General features: G+C 37.0%; 1 protein-coding gene across 1 annotated transcript in view; it reads right to left on the reverse strand.

The window, feature by feature from the left end:
• The window catches only part of VWA8 (von Willebrand factor A domain containing 8), a 519,173-nt gene extending 504,169 nt beyond the window's left edge, over positions 1-15,004 (reverse strand). Inside the window, exon 1 of the mRNA XM_044669384.1 lies at positions 14,833-15,004. Coding sequence (XP_044525319.1) covers positions 14,833-15,004 — 172 coding nt within the window. The remainder of the gene's footprint in view (positions 1-14,832) is intronic.
• Between the last annotated feature and the right edge of the window lie 73 nt (positions 15,005-15,077).

The raw sequence follows: 15,077 nt of genomic DNA on the forward strand, positions 1-15,077 counted from the left end.
TTGTCCTTGTCCTTGTCTCCTACTCATTAGATTTTAAACTTTTTGGAAGCAAGGGTCTGTGCCTCAGCTATGTGATTTTTTTTTTTTAACCCTTGTACTTCGGTGTATTGTCTCATAGGCGGAAGAGTGGTAACGGTGGGCAATGGGGGTCAAGTGACCTGCCCAGGGTCACACAGCTGGGAAGTGGCTGAGGCCGGGTTTGAACCTAGGACCTCCTGTCTCTAGGCCTGACTCTCACTCCACTGAGCTACCCAGCTGCCCCCCAGCTATGTGATTTTTAAAATTAACATAATAGAGTTTTCCATCTTGACCATGGGAAAGTATACTCTACACCACTGGTAAAAAACTAAACTAGAAACAGTCCACTAAACCATACATAAGGATTCCTGTAAGTCACTTACTGACTTAGAAAACTACATATTAACATTATATTTTTATTTATTTTGTTAAGTATTTCCCAGGCACATATGCAAATGTGATTGGGAAATATGCTTAACAGCACATTTTTAAGCTAAGAAAGATTGTGTCTTATAGGGATCATTATGTACAAATTGGTGGCCTTTTTTTCTATTTGAGTTTGACACCACTGTTGTACTCAACTTTTTAAGACTATACATTGTAGAGAAAGTTTCAGCGTGTGTTGGTAAACAGTTCTTTATACCAAAGAAGTAACAGGTCAGTCACTATTCCTATCAGAAATAACACTAAACATCACCAGGGATGATGCCAATTGTTTAGTAGATACTCATATATAAAATTATGAATTTCAATGTATAAACTTAGCTGAATTTTGTGAGGGAGGTAAAAATTTCTTTGTTAATAGAACAAAGCAATATAGAACTATCTAAATGTAATTAAGGTAATTAATTACCTTGGACATTTATCCCATCTCCAAAGTTCCCTTCTGCCTGCTTTGATATTCTTATGTTATGCTCTTTGTGTTGACCTACTATTTTTCTTTTGCTCTCTGAATATCCTTTATGTTTCCACAATCAAACAAGTATTGGGCATCCATCTTCACCAGAAAGCTCCTAGAAAATGAATCTTTTTTTTTCCAGTCCAGCAGAGCTCCACAGATCAGTCTTCAATTAATTATGAAAGGGCTCTAGCTATTTAGGTTGTAAACTCCTACAGGAGTTGTATTATTTTATTCACCTCTGTATCTCTGGCCCTAACACTATAACATATATAAAGTAAGTACTTAATAAAGTTTACCATTAAATTGAACAAAGAAAGTAAGCCATTACCAAGACAATAAGGGCAAGAAATACTTGGGGATTTGAACTATATTGAAAGAATCCATAAATGGTGATGTAGGACAGTGAGTTCCAGACTTTTTTTTTAATCACACATCCCTATCAGTAAAAATTTGAGAGCATGCCTCCCTGATATGTGCATAACTATAAGGCATATACATGAAATATTGTACTAACAGTTATTTATATCATAAAATTTACACAGACAGAAATTAAGAAAAGTTAATATAAAGATGAAATAATATTTTATTGTAGAATCAAGAGAAAGTCAATAGAATTTATTGAATAAGGAAATGACATTCATAACTGCACTTTAGTATCTGTCAACTGTGCCAAGAATGTTTCAGAGTGGGAGGGCTACTTGAAGGCAAAAGGTAAAGAGGGCCTGGACTGGGATAATTTTGGTATGAGTAGAAAGAAAAGGATACATTGATGAAAAGTAGTTGAGATGGAAAGGGAAAGATTTGTCAACTAGTTGAATATATTAAATGAGAAAGAATGAGGAGTAGAGGATAATACTAATATTACAAATTTAAGTGACTAAAAGAATGGTGATAAAAATAGGAAAGTTCAGAAGAGGGTAGGTTTAAAGAAAAAGAAAAAGTAATGAAATCTCTGATGAAGATCACCACCCATTCAAGCCTGCTTATTCCTTGGCAGCTCGCTCTATCCAACCAAACAGAGCTCTTACTCGTTAGCCATGATCTCTAATGCAGTCTATCCCACCTGCTGCAACCATGAGGTAATCTGGGGGAAAGGGAATGGAGACCACTGAAAAGAATTTCATTTGCCTACTGGAGTTCCGTAGACTGAGGTTAGGTTATAATCACTCTGAGTACCTAACACCCAACAGCCAAGGGAGGAAAACAGTAGAAGTGGGAAGATTGGAGTGTTGTAAGCAATAATATGTAGAGATGGTGAACCTGTGTTGGAGATCAGTGATAAGAGCTGAATGACACCTGTCTTTCTACCCTTTCAATGGATAATAGGGATAGGCTGGTTTCCTTACAATCCTACCACTGCCTCATGAGGATGTATTTCCCTCACTTTGGAGACTACTGATCTGAGAAATCTAGAAATTTGGAATATCCCAAGGATAAAAAAGGAAATTGTAAAATTTTTAAACAAAATAAAGAAAATTAAGTATATTTTATGCCTAAAAATAATTGAAAAGCATGGCAATTTTGATACAATTTAAAATTTAACAAAGAGAAAAGCATATTTTTATTAGATGTTTTCTGACAATTATTATTTACAATGCATGCTAAAGATAGTATCCTATCAAACTACCCTACAAAACAGTAATAATCAAAACAATCTGATACTGGATAAGAAATAATGGTTCATCAGTGAAAGAGATTAGGTATACATTATACAGAAGTAAATTGCTAGGGGCAGCTAGGTAGCACAGTAGACAGAGTGCTGAGCCTGGAGTCAGGGAGCCATGGGTTCAAAACTGGCCTCAAGCCACTGCCTAGCTATAGGACTCCAGGCAAGTCACTTAACCCCAACTGCCTATCCTTTACCATTCTTCTGCCTTGGACCTAATACTAAGTATTGACTCTTAAGACAAAAGCTAAAGGTTTTTTTAAAAAAGAAGTAAATGATCACATCATTCTAGTGTTTGATAAACCCATAGACCCAAGCTTTTGGGGAGAACTTGCTATATTAAAAAAACAGTGGGAGACCCTGGAAAGCAGTCTGGCAGAAAGTAGGCACTGAACAATATCTCAAGATAACTGTATGCCAAGATAAGGTCAAAATGGGTACATAATTTAGACAAGAAAGGTGAAAGCATAAGCATAGGGAAGTATGGGGAAATTACTTGTCAGATCTATGGATAAGGGAAGAATTTGTGCCCAAACAAGATAGAGAAAATCATGAGGGATAAAAATTACTAATTTTGATCACATGAAATTAAAACTTTTTTTGTACAAACAAAACCAATGCAGCCAAAATTAGAAGGGAAGTAGGGAAGGGGGGTGATTTATAGCAAGTTTCTCTGAAGAAGATCTCATTTTGCAAACACAGAGGAAACTAAGCCAATTTTTTTAAATTAGCCATTCCCCTATTGATAAATGGTCAAACCATATGAATGGGCAGTTTTCTTTAGAAAGCAAAGCTATTAATGATAATATGAAAAAAATGCCCTAAATCATGACTAATTTGAAAAAATCAACTTAAACCAACTCTGAGATACTATATCATACCTATCAGATTATTTAACATGACAGAAATGGACAAATGCTAGAGGGGATGTGGAAAAGATAAGTAATTTAATGCACTGCTAGTAGAGTTATAAACTGGTCCAACTACTCTGGATAATTTTTATAGCTCACAGGGCTATAAAACTGTACCTCCCCTTTAACCCAGAAATATTGCTTCTATATCTGTATTCCAAAGAGATCAAAGAAGGCGGGGAAAGATCCATATGTATAAAAATATTTATACTTTTTTTGTATGGTGGCAAAGATTTGGAAATTGAGAAAAGGTCCATCAAATGGAGGAGAGTTGAACAAGTTATGGTATAGGATTGTATTGGAATACTATTGTGCTATAAGAAATGATGAACAATATGGTTTTAAAAAAAAAGCCTGGGAAGACATATGAATTGACATAAAGTGAAGTCAGCAAAACCAGAAGAATACTGTACAAAGAAAAAAAAAACCTGTAATAATAATCGACTATGAAAGAGTTAGCTACTTTGATCAATATACTGATCCATGACTATTCCAAAGGACTCAATATATCACAGCAACAAGGGTCTCAGCCAGAGTTACCTCTAACCATCAAGTATAGCTGATGACTTCACAGTATCACCAGTCAACTCTTTCAGCATAATATTAAAACTCTCTGAAAAAGTTTCTTCACAGGATAAGCATTAAACAGTTTTCCCGGGTAATATTTCTTCAGATTTTTTTCACTTTGACAATTAACTTGGCTAGTCTCTAAGGAAAGAAGTTGTCTCAGTTCCTTTTCAAATGATCTTAACCTCCAGAATGACAAATAATCTCCCAATAATCTATTTCCTCTAAAAGATGGAATAACAGTATACAATTCCTCTGTGGGAGGGACTATTGAAGCTGGGCCTATGCAAGTAATATCAATACAGAGAAATGATTAGGTCAGATTTTGGGGTGGTGGACATCAGGGAGGAGATATATGACATAAAGATTACCTTGTTGTGGTTGTGTAGGTTGTGTAGGTTGTGTAGGTTGTGTAGGTAGAAGGGTAACCATAATGCTAAGGAAATTACAAAACCTTGAAGAAGTGGGATATTGATGCCATTCATTCAACAACAAAAACAAAATGTTTTTATTAAGCAGTGTTGCTAGGTGCTAGAGTCTGGGGAAGATGTTTCAGTGAATCTGTAATATCATGTGAAGTGCCCCCATCCAACTATTCAAGTCACAATCATGCCTTCTTATCCTGTAACATTCATCTAAATATGCAAAGGACCTTTCTCTAGTTCTCTCAATTACCAATGGAGAACAAAGGCTGTCTGTTCATCCATATAAAGCTGAAAAACAATTTCTGCCTGTAAGGAAATTAATAAAGGAAATGAATCAGTTGTGATATGATTAAAAAGAAACACTGGGGGAAGGTAGGTGGCTCAATGGATTGAGAGTCAAGCCTAGAGATATAAAGTCCTGGGTTCAAATTTGACTTGAGACACTTCCTACCTGTATTACTTAACAAACCCCATTGCCTAGCTCTTACTGCTCTTCTGCCTTGGAACCAATACTGTGTTGAATCTAAGATGGAAGGAAAGGGTTTAAAAAAGAAGCAGCAGCACTGGTCTTGAGGACAGAGATCAAGTTTTGATTCCAAATTTTATTAGCAATGTGACCCCTCTAAACCTCTGTTTCCTCTTCACCTATAAAATAAGGATAATAAATGTCATTCCATAAGAATATCAGATAAATGATGTCTCATTGTAATTTCAGGTCACTGTATCAGGTTTCAAAATTATTTCTATTTTCTTCATGCTTCTAAATAAATTGCGTTTTTGAAAGAGCTGTCTTTTTATTAAAACCTTCTGAAGTTTTCTCTACAATTGAAGTTCTATGCTATTCTTCTGGTCAGAGAATCAAAGATTTATTTTAATTTAGCAAGTGGTTTGTCTCATAAAATAATGTTTCTTATTGCCTTTTGTGGAAGTATCCCAATATTTTTTATTAATGCCATTGCTTAACTCACTGTGAACTCCAAACATATGGATAATTTAATTATTCTAATTTTTTAACTCAAGAATATTTTAGTAGGGGTTTTGTTTGTTTTAATTAACTTAAATGTTTTTGTAAATTGCTGAATCAAGCTTTTGTCTATACTTGGCTTAGGAAAATCCCATCTGCAATTTTGAAGACAGGCCAGCCCACTGGCAAATGGATAAATTTCTGCATATGGGCCACACTGCACATTTAATGAAAGGTTTAAATATTAATAATAAAGGACTGAAGCATATATCATAGTTTACCAGAAGTATATCTTAATGAAAATTAAAGACATAGCTTTTTCATATAAAAAACTATTCTGACTACATACTTCACACATAATTAGCCAAATTAAAATCTTCCTAAGATAAAATTATTCATAACATAAGCAATTCGTAATTATTGTTAGTGAACATGAACATGACTTAACAAAAGTGAATAAATTGTTACATGATGATATGCAATTTAATATCTAATTACGCTCATTATACCAATAAATAATTTCAAAAATAAACCATATCTATTATTATGACATTTACATTTAGTAAACCAACTATCACATAAATGCTATTTATCAGAAAACAAATTCTATGTTTCAACTCTTTCATCTATAGAATATATCAACTTAAAAATACACTCAAAAGTTTCCGAAAGATAATGGCTTTCAAATAGAATTAAAGAAAATAAAGAAGCCTTTTATATCTCTTTAAATCATTCTAATTTGAAATTATTATAAAGAAGTTTAAAAGCAAATGACTTGGAAAAGACTAGTTTAGGGCAGAGTTCTATGATTTTTATTGATTAAAAATGCTCATTCCTCTCTCCCTTTTACTGATTCCAAAAGTCAGCAACTTCATTCTATTTAAAATATCTCTACTTCAAAAAACAATCTTAGTAAACAAAAACTAATTTCATTTATCTTTTAAAATACAACTATACAATGTGTATTACTGAGTTATACAAAATTATATGAAATATATGTATATATGTATATATATATATATATATATAACAAGTACAATAATGTAAATGGAAAGACCAAAAAACCCTTGATGCTGTAAAACATAGTGACCAAGATGAGCCCAAAGTATAAAAATGAAGCTCCCTTCTACATTTACAATCAGATTAAGTTGATAAATGCATTTCTTTTGGTGAAATACTTTTTTCTCTCTTTTTATTATAAAAGACATTCAGAATAGGCATGTTGTTAAGGGATGGCTCTCTGGATATGATGAAAATTATATAAAAACTAATCTCAATAATAAAAATTAAGACATAATCTTTCATTTCCCATCTGTTAAGATGTAGTCACCTCAGTTTTTTATGGTGATATTCAGTGTTAATCATTTTTGGTACAGGCAGTTCTCTCCTAGAAGAACTCATGAGGTCATGTGACCTGCAAGATGGCATTTTCTGAACCTCACTGAAAAGGAACAAATATGCATCAAACTTGTAGCCCCTAATGGTGAATAAGATAATTTGACAGAAAGAATTTGGTAAAAGCCAGAGAACAGATCATTAAAACCCCATCCTACCATTTCCTTCCCAAGTCCATCCAAGGATACCATAAGTAACATTACAAGGATGTTTCAGGTCTAGCTGTAGGAGTCCTTGTCTTATACCCCCAACAGAAATGATTTAGTATCAACTCTCTCCCCATTATATGAGGTGGAAAATATTTATTCTGCCCAGCCACATGAAGTGAAAGGAAGTGAAATTGGTGGCACATAGCATAGAATTAGCTAGAAGAGAAGGAGACTAAAATCTAGCTGGTGTCAGTCTTTCTAATTCCCCATGCCCTCCCCCATGGAGTTTACTCCTGACAGGGATCCAGGCAGGCTGTGCAGCAAATGGAAGTGGAAGGAGCCAAAAAGTGATATGGTATGGCAGAGAAAGCCATTTGTAATACAAAATAAAGCCTAAAAAGACAAAAAAATCTAAGGGGAAAAGCCTGAGTATAAACTTTGTTCCCAGGTGGGTTATTGTGATACTCAAAAGGAAAAAATTAGTAAAGAAGAAAAAATTGTAAAAATTCACATAAAAATGAATACAATACTATGGAGGAAAAGGAACCAAAAATCCACAATAAGAAAAAATTCTGGCACTCCTTAGAGATTATTGGGGGGGACAGGGACACAAAATGTTTAGAAGAGCAATAAGATTTTTAAAAGATATTAGGACATAAATTTGTTTGGAAACCAGAACTCTCAAAATAGAATTAACAAAGTAGGAGTAGACATCTCAGGAACATCTAATGGAGAATTTCTCCAAAGCAAAAGTCCATAAACAGTATATGTCCATATAAAAAGATAGAAAAGATTAATAGATTTCACTGGAATCAAAATAAGCAAGGAAACAATCTTCCCCAAGTGAATCTGTGCTTCTCAGACCTACATCCCAAACCGTAAGAGGTATATATGTGTATATATGTATATGTATATATGTGTCTCTGAGAGTGGCCAGGGCAAGGTGGTAAGGGACACAAAAATCCACAGATTTTTTAAAGTCAGAAATAACCTGACTTTAGGAACACTGAATGCCATGGTAAATGCAAAGATAGGACTAGGCCTCATGACTCAAGCCACAAAGTGACTCCCAGACCAGGGTAAGTTGCTTGAAAAATAGCAAGCAATCCAGCTCCTACACTCCTATTGAAAAAAAGCCTAAAAATAATTCCACACCAAATAAAGGTCAAGAAATCCAATAAGAAGCTACAATAAATGACATCACCCTATAATTACACAGAAAGTCAGCCAGAAGCCCACAGGCAACAACAGGAAAGGAGGCCCACCAAAAAATCCATTATCAAAGGCAAATAAGACAGAAACCTAGTATGACAGAGACTCCTGTAACCCAAAAGACTCTCCATATCTTGAAGCAGGCTCTAGGGTGACTAGCCAAGATCTTGAAAATGACCAGGATCACAAGTTGCTATTAAAACCACTCCAGGCGCAACAGCTCTCAGACAGGGACAACCAAAGCCAACTACTCTAGGGTGAGCATCATTGTCCTAACACCCCATAAAGTGATCCAGCACTCTAATATGCTGTGATAGAAGCAACTCTTTCCCTGATCCCCCATTCAAATTAGGCTAGTTTTTCTTAAAAAGTAGAGATATTGCACCATAAGAAACAATGAGCAGATTGTTTAAAAACTTGGCAAAAATTACATGAAATAATGAAGAGTGAAATGAATATAACTAAGAGAAAATCATATACAGCTACAAATTTAATATCTGAAGAATAAATTGTGAATATTCGCCTCCAGCGAATGAATTGAAAAATGGGAACATGAAAGACATAATTTATATAAACATATCTGTTTGCTGGATGATGCCTTCTATGGTGTGGAGAGGGGAGGGAGGGGTTGAGATATCTGGAAATAATTTCCATTAATACATTTTTTTAATTAAAAAAAGACATTATTTGAGACTTGGTTGGCTCAGATGGATATCAGCAGTAAGAACTAGCATTAAATGGAACATTAAGATTTTTTTTTGCATACATTATCTCATGTAGTCTAAGAGGGAAGGGCTATATTTATCCCCATTTTACAGATAAGGAAACTGAGACAAAGAAAGGTTAAGTCCTGTAGCTAATAAGAGTCTGATGCAGGATCCTAACTCAAGTCTTTCTGGCTCTCAGTCCTGTACTTAGAGCATCTGAGCCACCAGACTATTATAGGTATTGAATATCCTCTCCTTGCTACAACAAAATAAATCTCTTTTTTGCTAAATGCTGAATGACCTACAAGTGTCTCATTTTGTTCATCAAACTTAAACTCCCAGAAGACTGGCCCTGGGTCAAGCCCAGCCTAGAACAATGGGGAGGGTCAGCAGAAAAGTAATGATCTGGCTAATATAAATGATGGGCAGTGCTAGGACAGTGAGCCCAAGCTGTGCTTTTGGTCATGCCTCTGTGAATCGTTGTTGTTTACCATCACCTGAGAGACAAGAAAATGAACTGCCTTTGGCCATTCAGCAAGAAGAGAATAATATAAATATGCTCTTCTGAAAGAAGGCCTTACTGCTTTCAGGGGGTCATATTTGTGTAAGTTGTTTGGTTTCGAATGGCTTTGTGGCAAGTGCAGCTGAACTGTCAGTCTTCAATCATATAACCATACATGAACATAACCAATCACTTAAGGCTAGCATGAAGGACTCCAAAAGTGAGAAAATGCAAAGTAGACAATTCTTGCAGTTTTAGGATTACATAACAACTATGAGGAAACTGAGCTTTATTTTTGAATTTGGAACTCTGAGGATCAGCTACATATATGGGCCATTTTATATGAAGAGCTTTTAAAAGCCAAACACAGCATATCTGATCCTAGAGGTAATAAGTAGCAACTGGAGTTTATTGAGCAGAGAAGTAACCTGGTCCCGCCTGCCCTAAATGGTCCCTACCCATCTCTTCCTAGAAGTCTGACTGCTACCTGAAGCTCAGTCTGTCTTATAATTTAGAATTTTCCTCCTAAAGCTGCTTTTCCTTCCAACCTTACTATTTCTGTCTAAGAGTATCATCTTTGAACCATTTTCCCATGTTGACATCGATAGGGTTAATTTTAATCCTTCCATTTCCCTCACCTCTCATAGAAATTACCAAGTTCCATCTATTCTACTTTCACATCTCAACATCTAATCCTTCTCCATTCCCATTGTCACCACTCTAGTACACATGCCTTGCCTGACTTCCAACTCAACTCTTGACTCTTACTATCTATTTGGCCATGAGCAAAATACTTAACTCTCTGGAGTATCAGTTTCCTCACTGGTCAATAAAGATGATGGCACTTACCTCACAGAGTAGTTTTGAAGATCAGTTAACAGATGCAAAGCACTTTGCAAGCCTTAAATACATAAATGCCAATTATCATTATTAATGTTATTACTACTGTTATTCAGTGGTTCTCTATTCTTTATTGATACTTCAAAATCTGTTAATTAACACTCAAGACATTCCATAATCTGGCACCATCTTATTAATGCATTGCTGGTGGAGTTGTGAATTGATCCAACCATTCTGGAGGGCAATTTGGAACTATGCCCAAAGGGCGCTAAAAGATTGCCTATCCTTTGATCCAGCCATACCACTGCTGGGTTTATAGCCCAAAGAGATCATAGGGGAAACGACTTGTACAAAAATATTTATAGCCACGCTCTTTGTGGTGGCAAAAAATTGGAAAATGAGGGGATGTCCTTCAATTGGGGAATGGCTGAACAAATTGTGGTATCTGTTGGTGATGGAATATTATTGTACTGAAAGGAATAATGAACTGGAAGAATTCCATGTGACCTGGAAGGACCTCCAAAAACTGATGCAGAGTGAAAGGAGCAGAAGCAGGAGAACATTATACACAGAGACTGATACACTGTGGTACAATCGAATGTAATGGACTTCTGTACTAGCAGCAATGCAATGATCCAGGACAATTCTGAGGGACTTATAAGAACGCTATCCACAGTCAGAGAAAGAACCACGGGAGTAAAAACACAGAAGAAAAAAAACTGCTTGAGCACATGGATTGATAGGGATATGACTGGGGATGTAGACTCTAAACCTTAGTGCAATTATCAATAATCTGGAAATAGGTCTTGATCAATGATACATGTATAACCCAGTGGAATTGTGCGTCAGCTATGGGGGGAAGGTGTCGGAGGGGAGGGAAAGAATATGAATCATGGAACCATGGAAAAATATTCTAAATTAATTAAATAAAAATTTCCAATTAAAAATAATAATAATCTGGTACCATCCTAATTCTCCAGTTTTGTGTCTCATGTCACTACTCTCCATGCATTCTACATTCCACTCAAAATGGTCTACTCTTTGTCCCCAGAAAGCCCAATGAACCTTCTAACATACTTATGATTCAGTGTTTTGCATTATAGTTACCTTGAATTATGTGTTATTCCTCTACTCAAAGGTAAAAACCCCATGAAATATGAAAAGTTTTACCTCACTTTTGTATCTCCTTTAGCACTTAATGCTCTATGGCATTTCATAAATGTTGTTATTAAATTAAATTAAAAACCATGAAACACTCAAGAAGCAAACAATTTCGGGTATGGCATGAAGTTCCATTAAGAGCCAGAATTTCATCAAAATAGGTACTCCTTACACCAAAACAACTTACAATTTCTCTGCCTCAGAAGATGGTTTTTACAGTTCTAGGGCTGAAAAAAGTCATCATTACCTTACAGCCAACCTTCTGGTGATTAACCTCTCTGAACTTACATAGTATTCAGCTCATACGCAGACTTAAGACATACAGTGCATCCACAGTCAGACTCAAAACCTTTCCAGTTTGATTGAGTGCTACACTAGGTGCAGGATCATTTTCGGATTCCACAAAGGATCAGAACTAGACTGTTGGTGTAGAATGAAGGTCAGATGGTAATTCTAAGCATTTTCTTAAGGAAAAGAAGGGGAAGATAGGTAGGCTTTTCAAAGAAAGGAAAATAAAGTGTAGGTCTGACTATGTCACCATCTCCATCTCCACCATTCAATAAACTTCAAGGATTCCCTACTATCTTCAGGATCAAATATAAAATCTTCTGTTTGATTTAACAAAAAAAAAAAAAACCTCTTTACTTTCAGTCTTAGTAACAATTAGAAGGACAAGGGGTAAGCAAATAGAGTTAAGTGACTTGCCCATGGTCACACAGTTAGGAAGTGTCTGAGGCCAAATTTGAACTAAGATCCTTCTGATTCCAACCTGATGCTCTGATCACTGTGTCCACTAGCTGCCCCTGAAACTTCTTTTTAGGGAAATAGGGTTAAGTGACTCGAGCTGAGTCACCTAGCTAGTAAGTGTCTGAGGTCAGTTTTGAAATTCACTGTGCAACCTAATTGTCCCCCTATTTGGCTTTTAAAGCTCTTCAGAAGCTGGCCCATCCTGATCTTTCCAATCTTCTTAAACTTTACTACCCTCTACAGTCCAGTGACACTGACTCTTTGCTGTTCTTATAAGAAGACATCCCATCTCCCAAATCCATGCATTTTCACTGGTGGTTTTCTCTTGTGCCTGGAATTCTCTCCCTCATCTCCATCTCCTGACTTCTCTGCTTCTTTAATGTCTCAGCTGAAATTTCTCCTCCTATAACCCTTTTCCTCATCACACCTAAGGCTAGTTCCTTCCCTCTGAGACTATCTCTAATTTATTCTGTCTATATTTTTTTTGCACATAATTGCATGTTGCCTCCCTCATTAGACTGTGAGCTCCTTGAAAAAAGGGACTGTTTTTGCCATTCCCAGGGCTGAGCACGTAGCAAGTGTTAAATAAATGTTTAACTTTACCTGAAAATGGAATATGATATAGGAAAAGACTATGATTCAATCTGGCTTGGCTATATACTTTGACCCTCTCCTTAGTATACTCAGTTTAACAGATCACTGTGCTTTGGAAACAAAACATTTCCTTTTAGACTGATACTAGCTCTCGATGGGAACTAGTTTCCAGTATCACCTTTCCTGTCACTCAGTTTACAGACTAATATGATCTCCATATGCCAAAATGTGCTAGTATCCACATGTATATCTGAAAATATATTTTCCTTTCAAGTTGTTTGTACTTATGGCACATTGCTATTTATTTCTACTTTTATGTTTCCCTATTGGTTCTATTGAAGGCAATGAATTTTTTCTCATAGGTTTCAATAAGCAACATTTCTTCCACATAATTGAGACAGCTCAGAGCATCTCTGACAATGTTGTCTATTGTGCTTACAATTACTTCTTCATTTGAGCAGAGTTTTCCAGGCACAGGTGCTTAGCTGTACTGTTCAGTGATACTCCTCTCTACATAGAACTTTACTTATCTAGCTATACCTCATTACTTATGGTCTAGTCTGACCATTATATTTTAAGTATACTAGTGATCATGAAATTATTTTTTTTCTGTAACAGAAGTAACAGAGTGCATTTGAAAAGAGTCAGAAGATTTTGGTTACAGCCTGGGTCTACCATCAACTTAATTGCAATTTTCAAAAATCATTTTACCATTCTATGCCTATTTCCTCATCTATTAAATAGAGATAGGCACTATTTTCTTAGCATTGCTATGAGGCTTAAATTATGTGTAATTTATGGCATTGGGGAGATTAAGTGAGATAATATTAATTGAGATAATAAGATTAAGTGAGATTAAGCAAATGTTAGTCATTAATATGCCCCTATTAAAGTCTTCCTCAGAAGATATGGCAAAGTAGTGAATCCTAGCTTCTCAAAGCCTACTGCAACAACACATAATCTCTAGTCCAAAAGCATAAATTGGCTTAAGAGAATGGTGGTTTGTTCTCTTACCTAGGGCACCTTAGTTCAGACCTTATCTTTAGGTTAGTCAAAGTAACTCTCAAAAATCATATACTAAATCACAGAAAGATTGTAATTAGTCTAAGTGGACACAGTATCCATACATTTGAAAATAAAGATACTTGTAGCACAGAAGTATGGCAATGATTTATTATTATTAACATGTCCAGGGTTTTCATATATGGAACTAATTTGACTGTATCACTATCTGCCAGTTGGAACTTTATATATTTTGAGAGCAAGCAGGACTATGGAGAAAATCCAGAACAACCACTGTTCTGTTGGCAACTATCCTAAGGTTTTAAGGGTCAGGATGCAAGGTTGCAGAATAATCATCAGCAATTGTGAGGTGGAGGAGTAGAGTTGAGACTGTAAAGGAATGGAAAGCAGGATCACCAAATTCTAGAGATGAATGGGACCTCAGCAATCAAGTCCAACCTGTTTATTTTTCAAAGGCCAGAAAAGAAGAAGTAACTAAGTCAAAGTTACTACTGTGTCAACCCTAGGGCAGAAATCCGGATCTCCTGACTTTCTTACTCTCAGTAAAAGCAGAGAATGTTTGAACAGAAAGGAACTTCAGAGATCAAGTCTTATCTTCTCATTTTACACAGGTTACAGGAAGAGAAGGATCTAAGACTAGGTCAAGGTCACTGTGACTGAACTTTGGGCCTGCATTCCCACCTAAGGACCTTGTTGCTCACAATAGAACCAAAGTTACAGAGACAAGTCTGATCCTTTTACTTCTAAGGGAGGTGAGAGGAGGGGAAGTGACTAGGTCAAGGTCACTGAGACGGGGGGGAGGGGGTCCGGGGCCCCTGTATTCCCACCTGCTGGCCTTGTTGCTCACAGTAGGACCACATAGAGACAAGTCTGATCCTTTCACTTCGCAGAGGCCAGAGGAGGTGAAGTTACTAGGTTAAGGTCACCGAGAACGGCCGGCATTTGGGTCTGGACCTAGGCAGTCCCGGGGATGGGTGAGAAGGGGGAGGGAGAGCAGCCCCGGAGGCGGCGACGGCGCTGCAGGGAGTGGGGTGGGCGGCAGCCAGTTACCTGCGTCGACCCCTGCCCCGGTGTGCCGGAGCCTGAGCCCCTCGGCGCCCGGACGGCCCCGCACCACCTGCCGCAGAATGAGCCTCACTCTCCGCGCGGCCGAGCTGCCTCCGCCGCTGCCTCCGCCTCCGGTCGCACCGGAGGAGCCGAGGAGCAGAAGCCGGGACTGCATGGTGCCCAGCGAGGCCGGCCGCGGCCTCGGCGGCGGCGGCGCACGCCCCTGGCCCAAGAGCGGGCGGGCGGGG

This window comes from Gracilinanus agilis, chromosome 3 (assembly GCF_016433145.1).
Source record: "Gracilinanus agilis isolate LMUSP501 chromosome 3, AgileGrace, whole genome shotgun sequence".
Classification (NCBI taxonomy): domain Eukaryota; kingdom Metazoa; phylum Chordata; class Mammalia; order Didelphimorphia; family Didelphidae; genus Gracilinanus; species Gracilinanus agilis.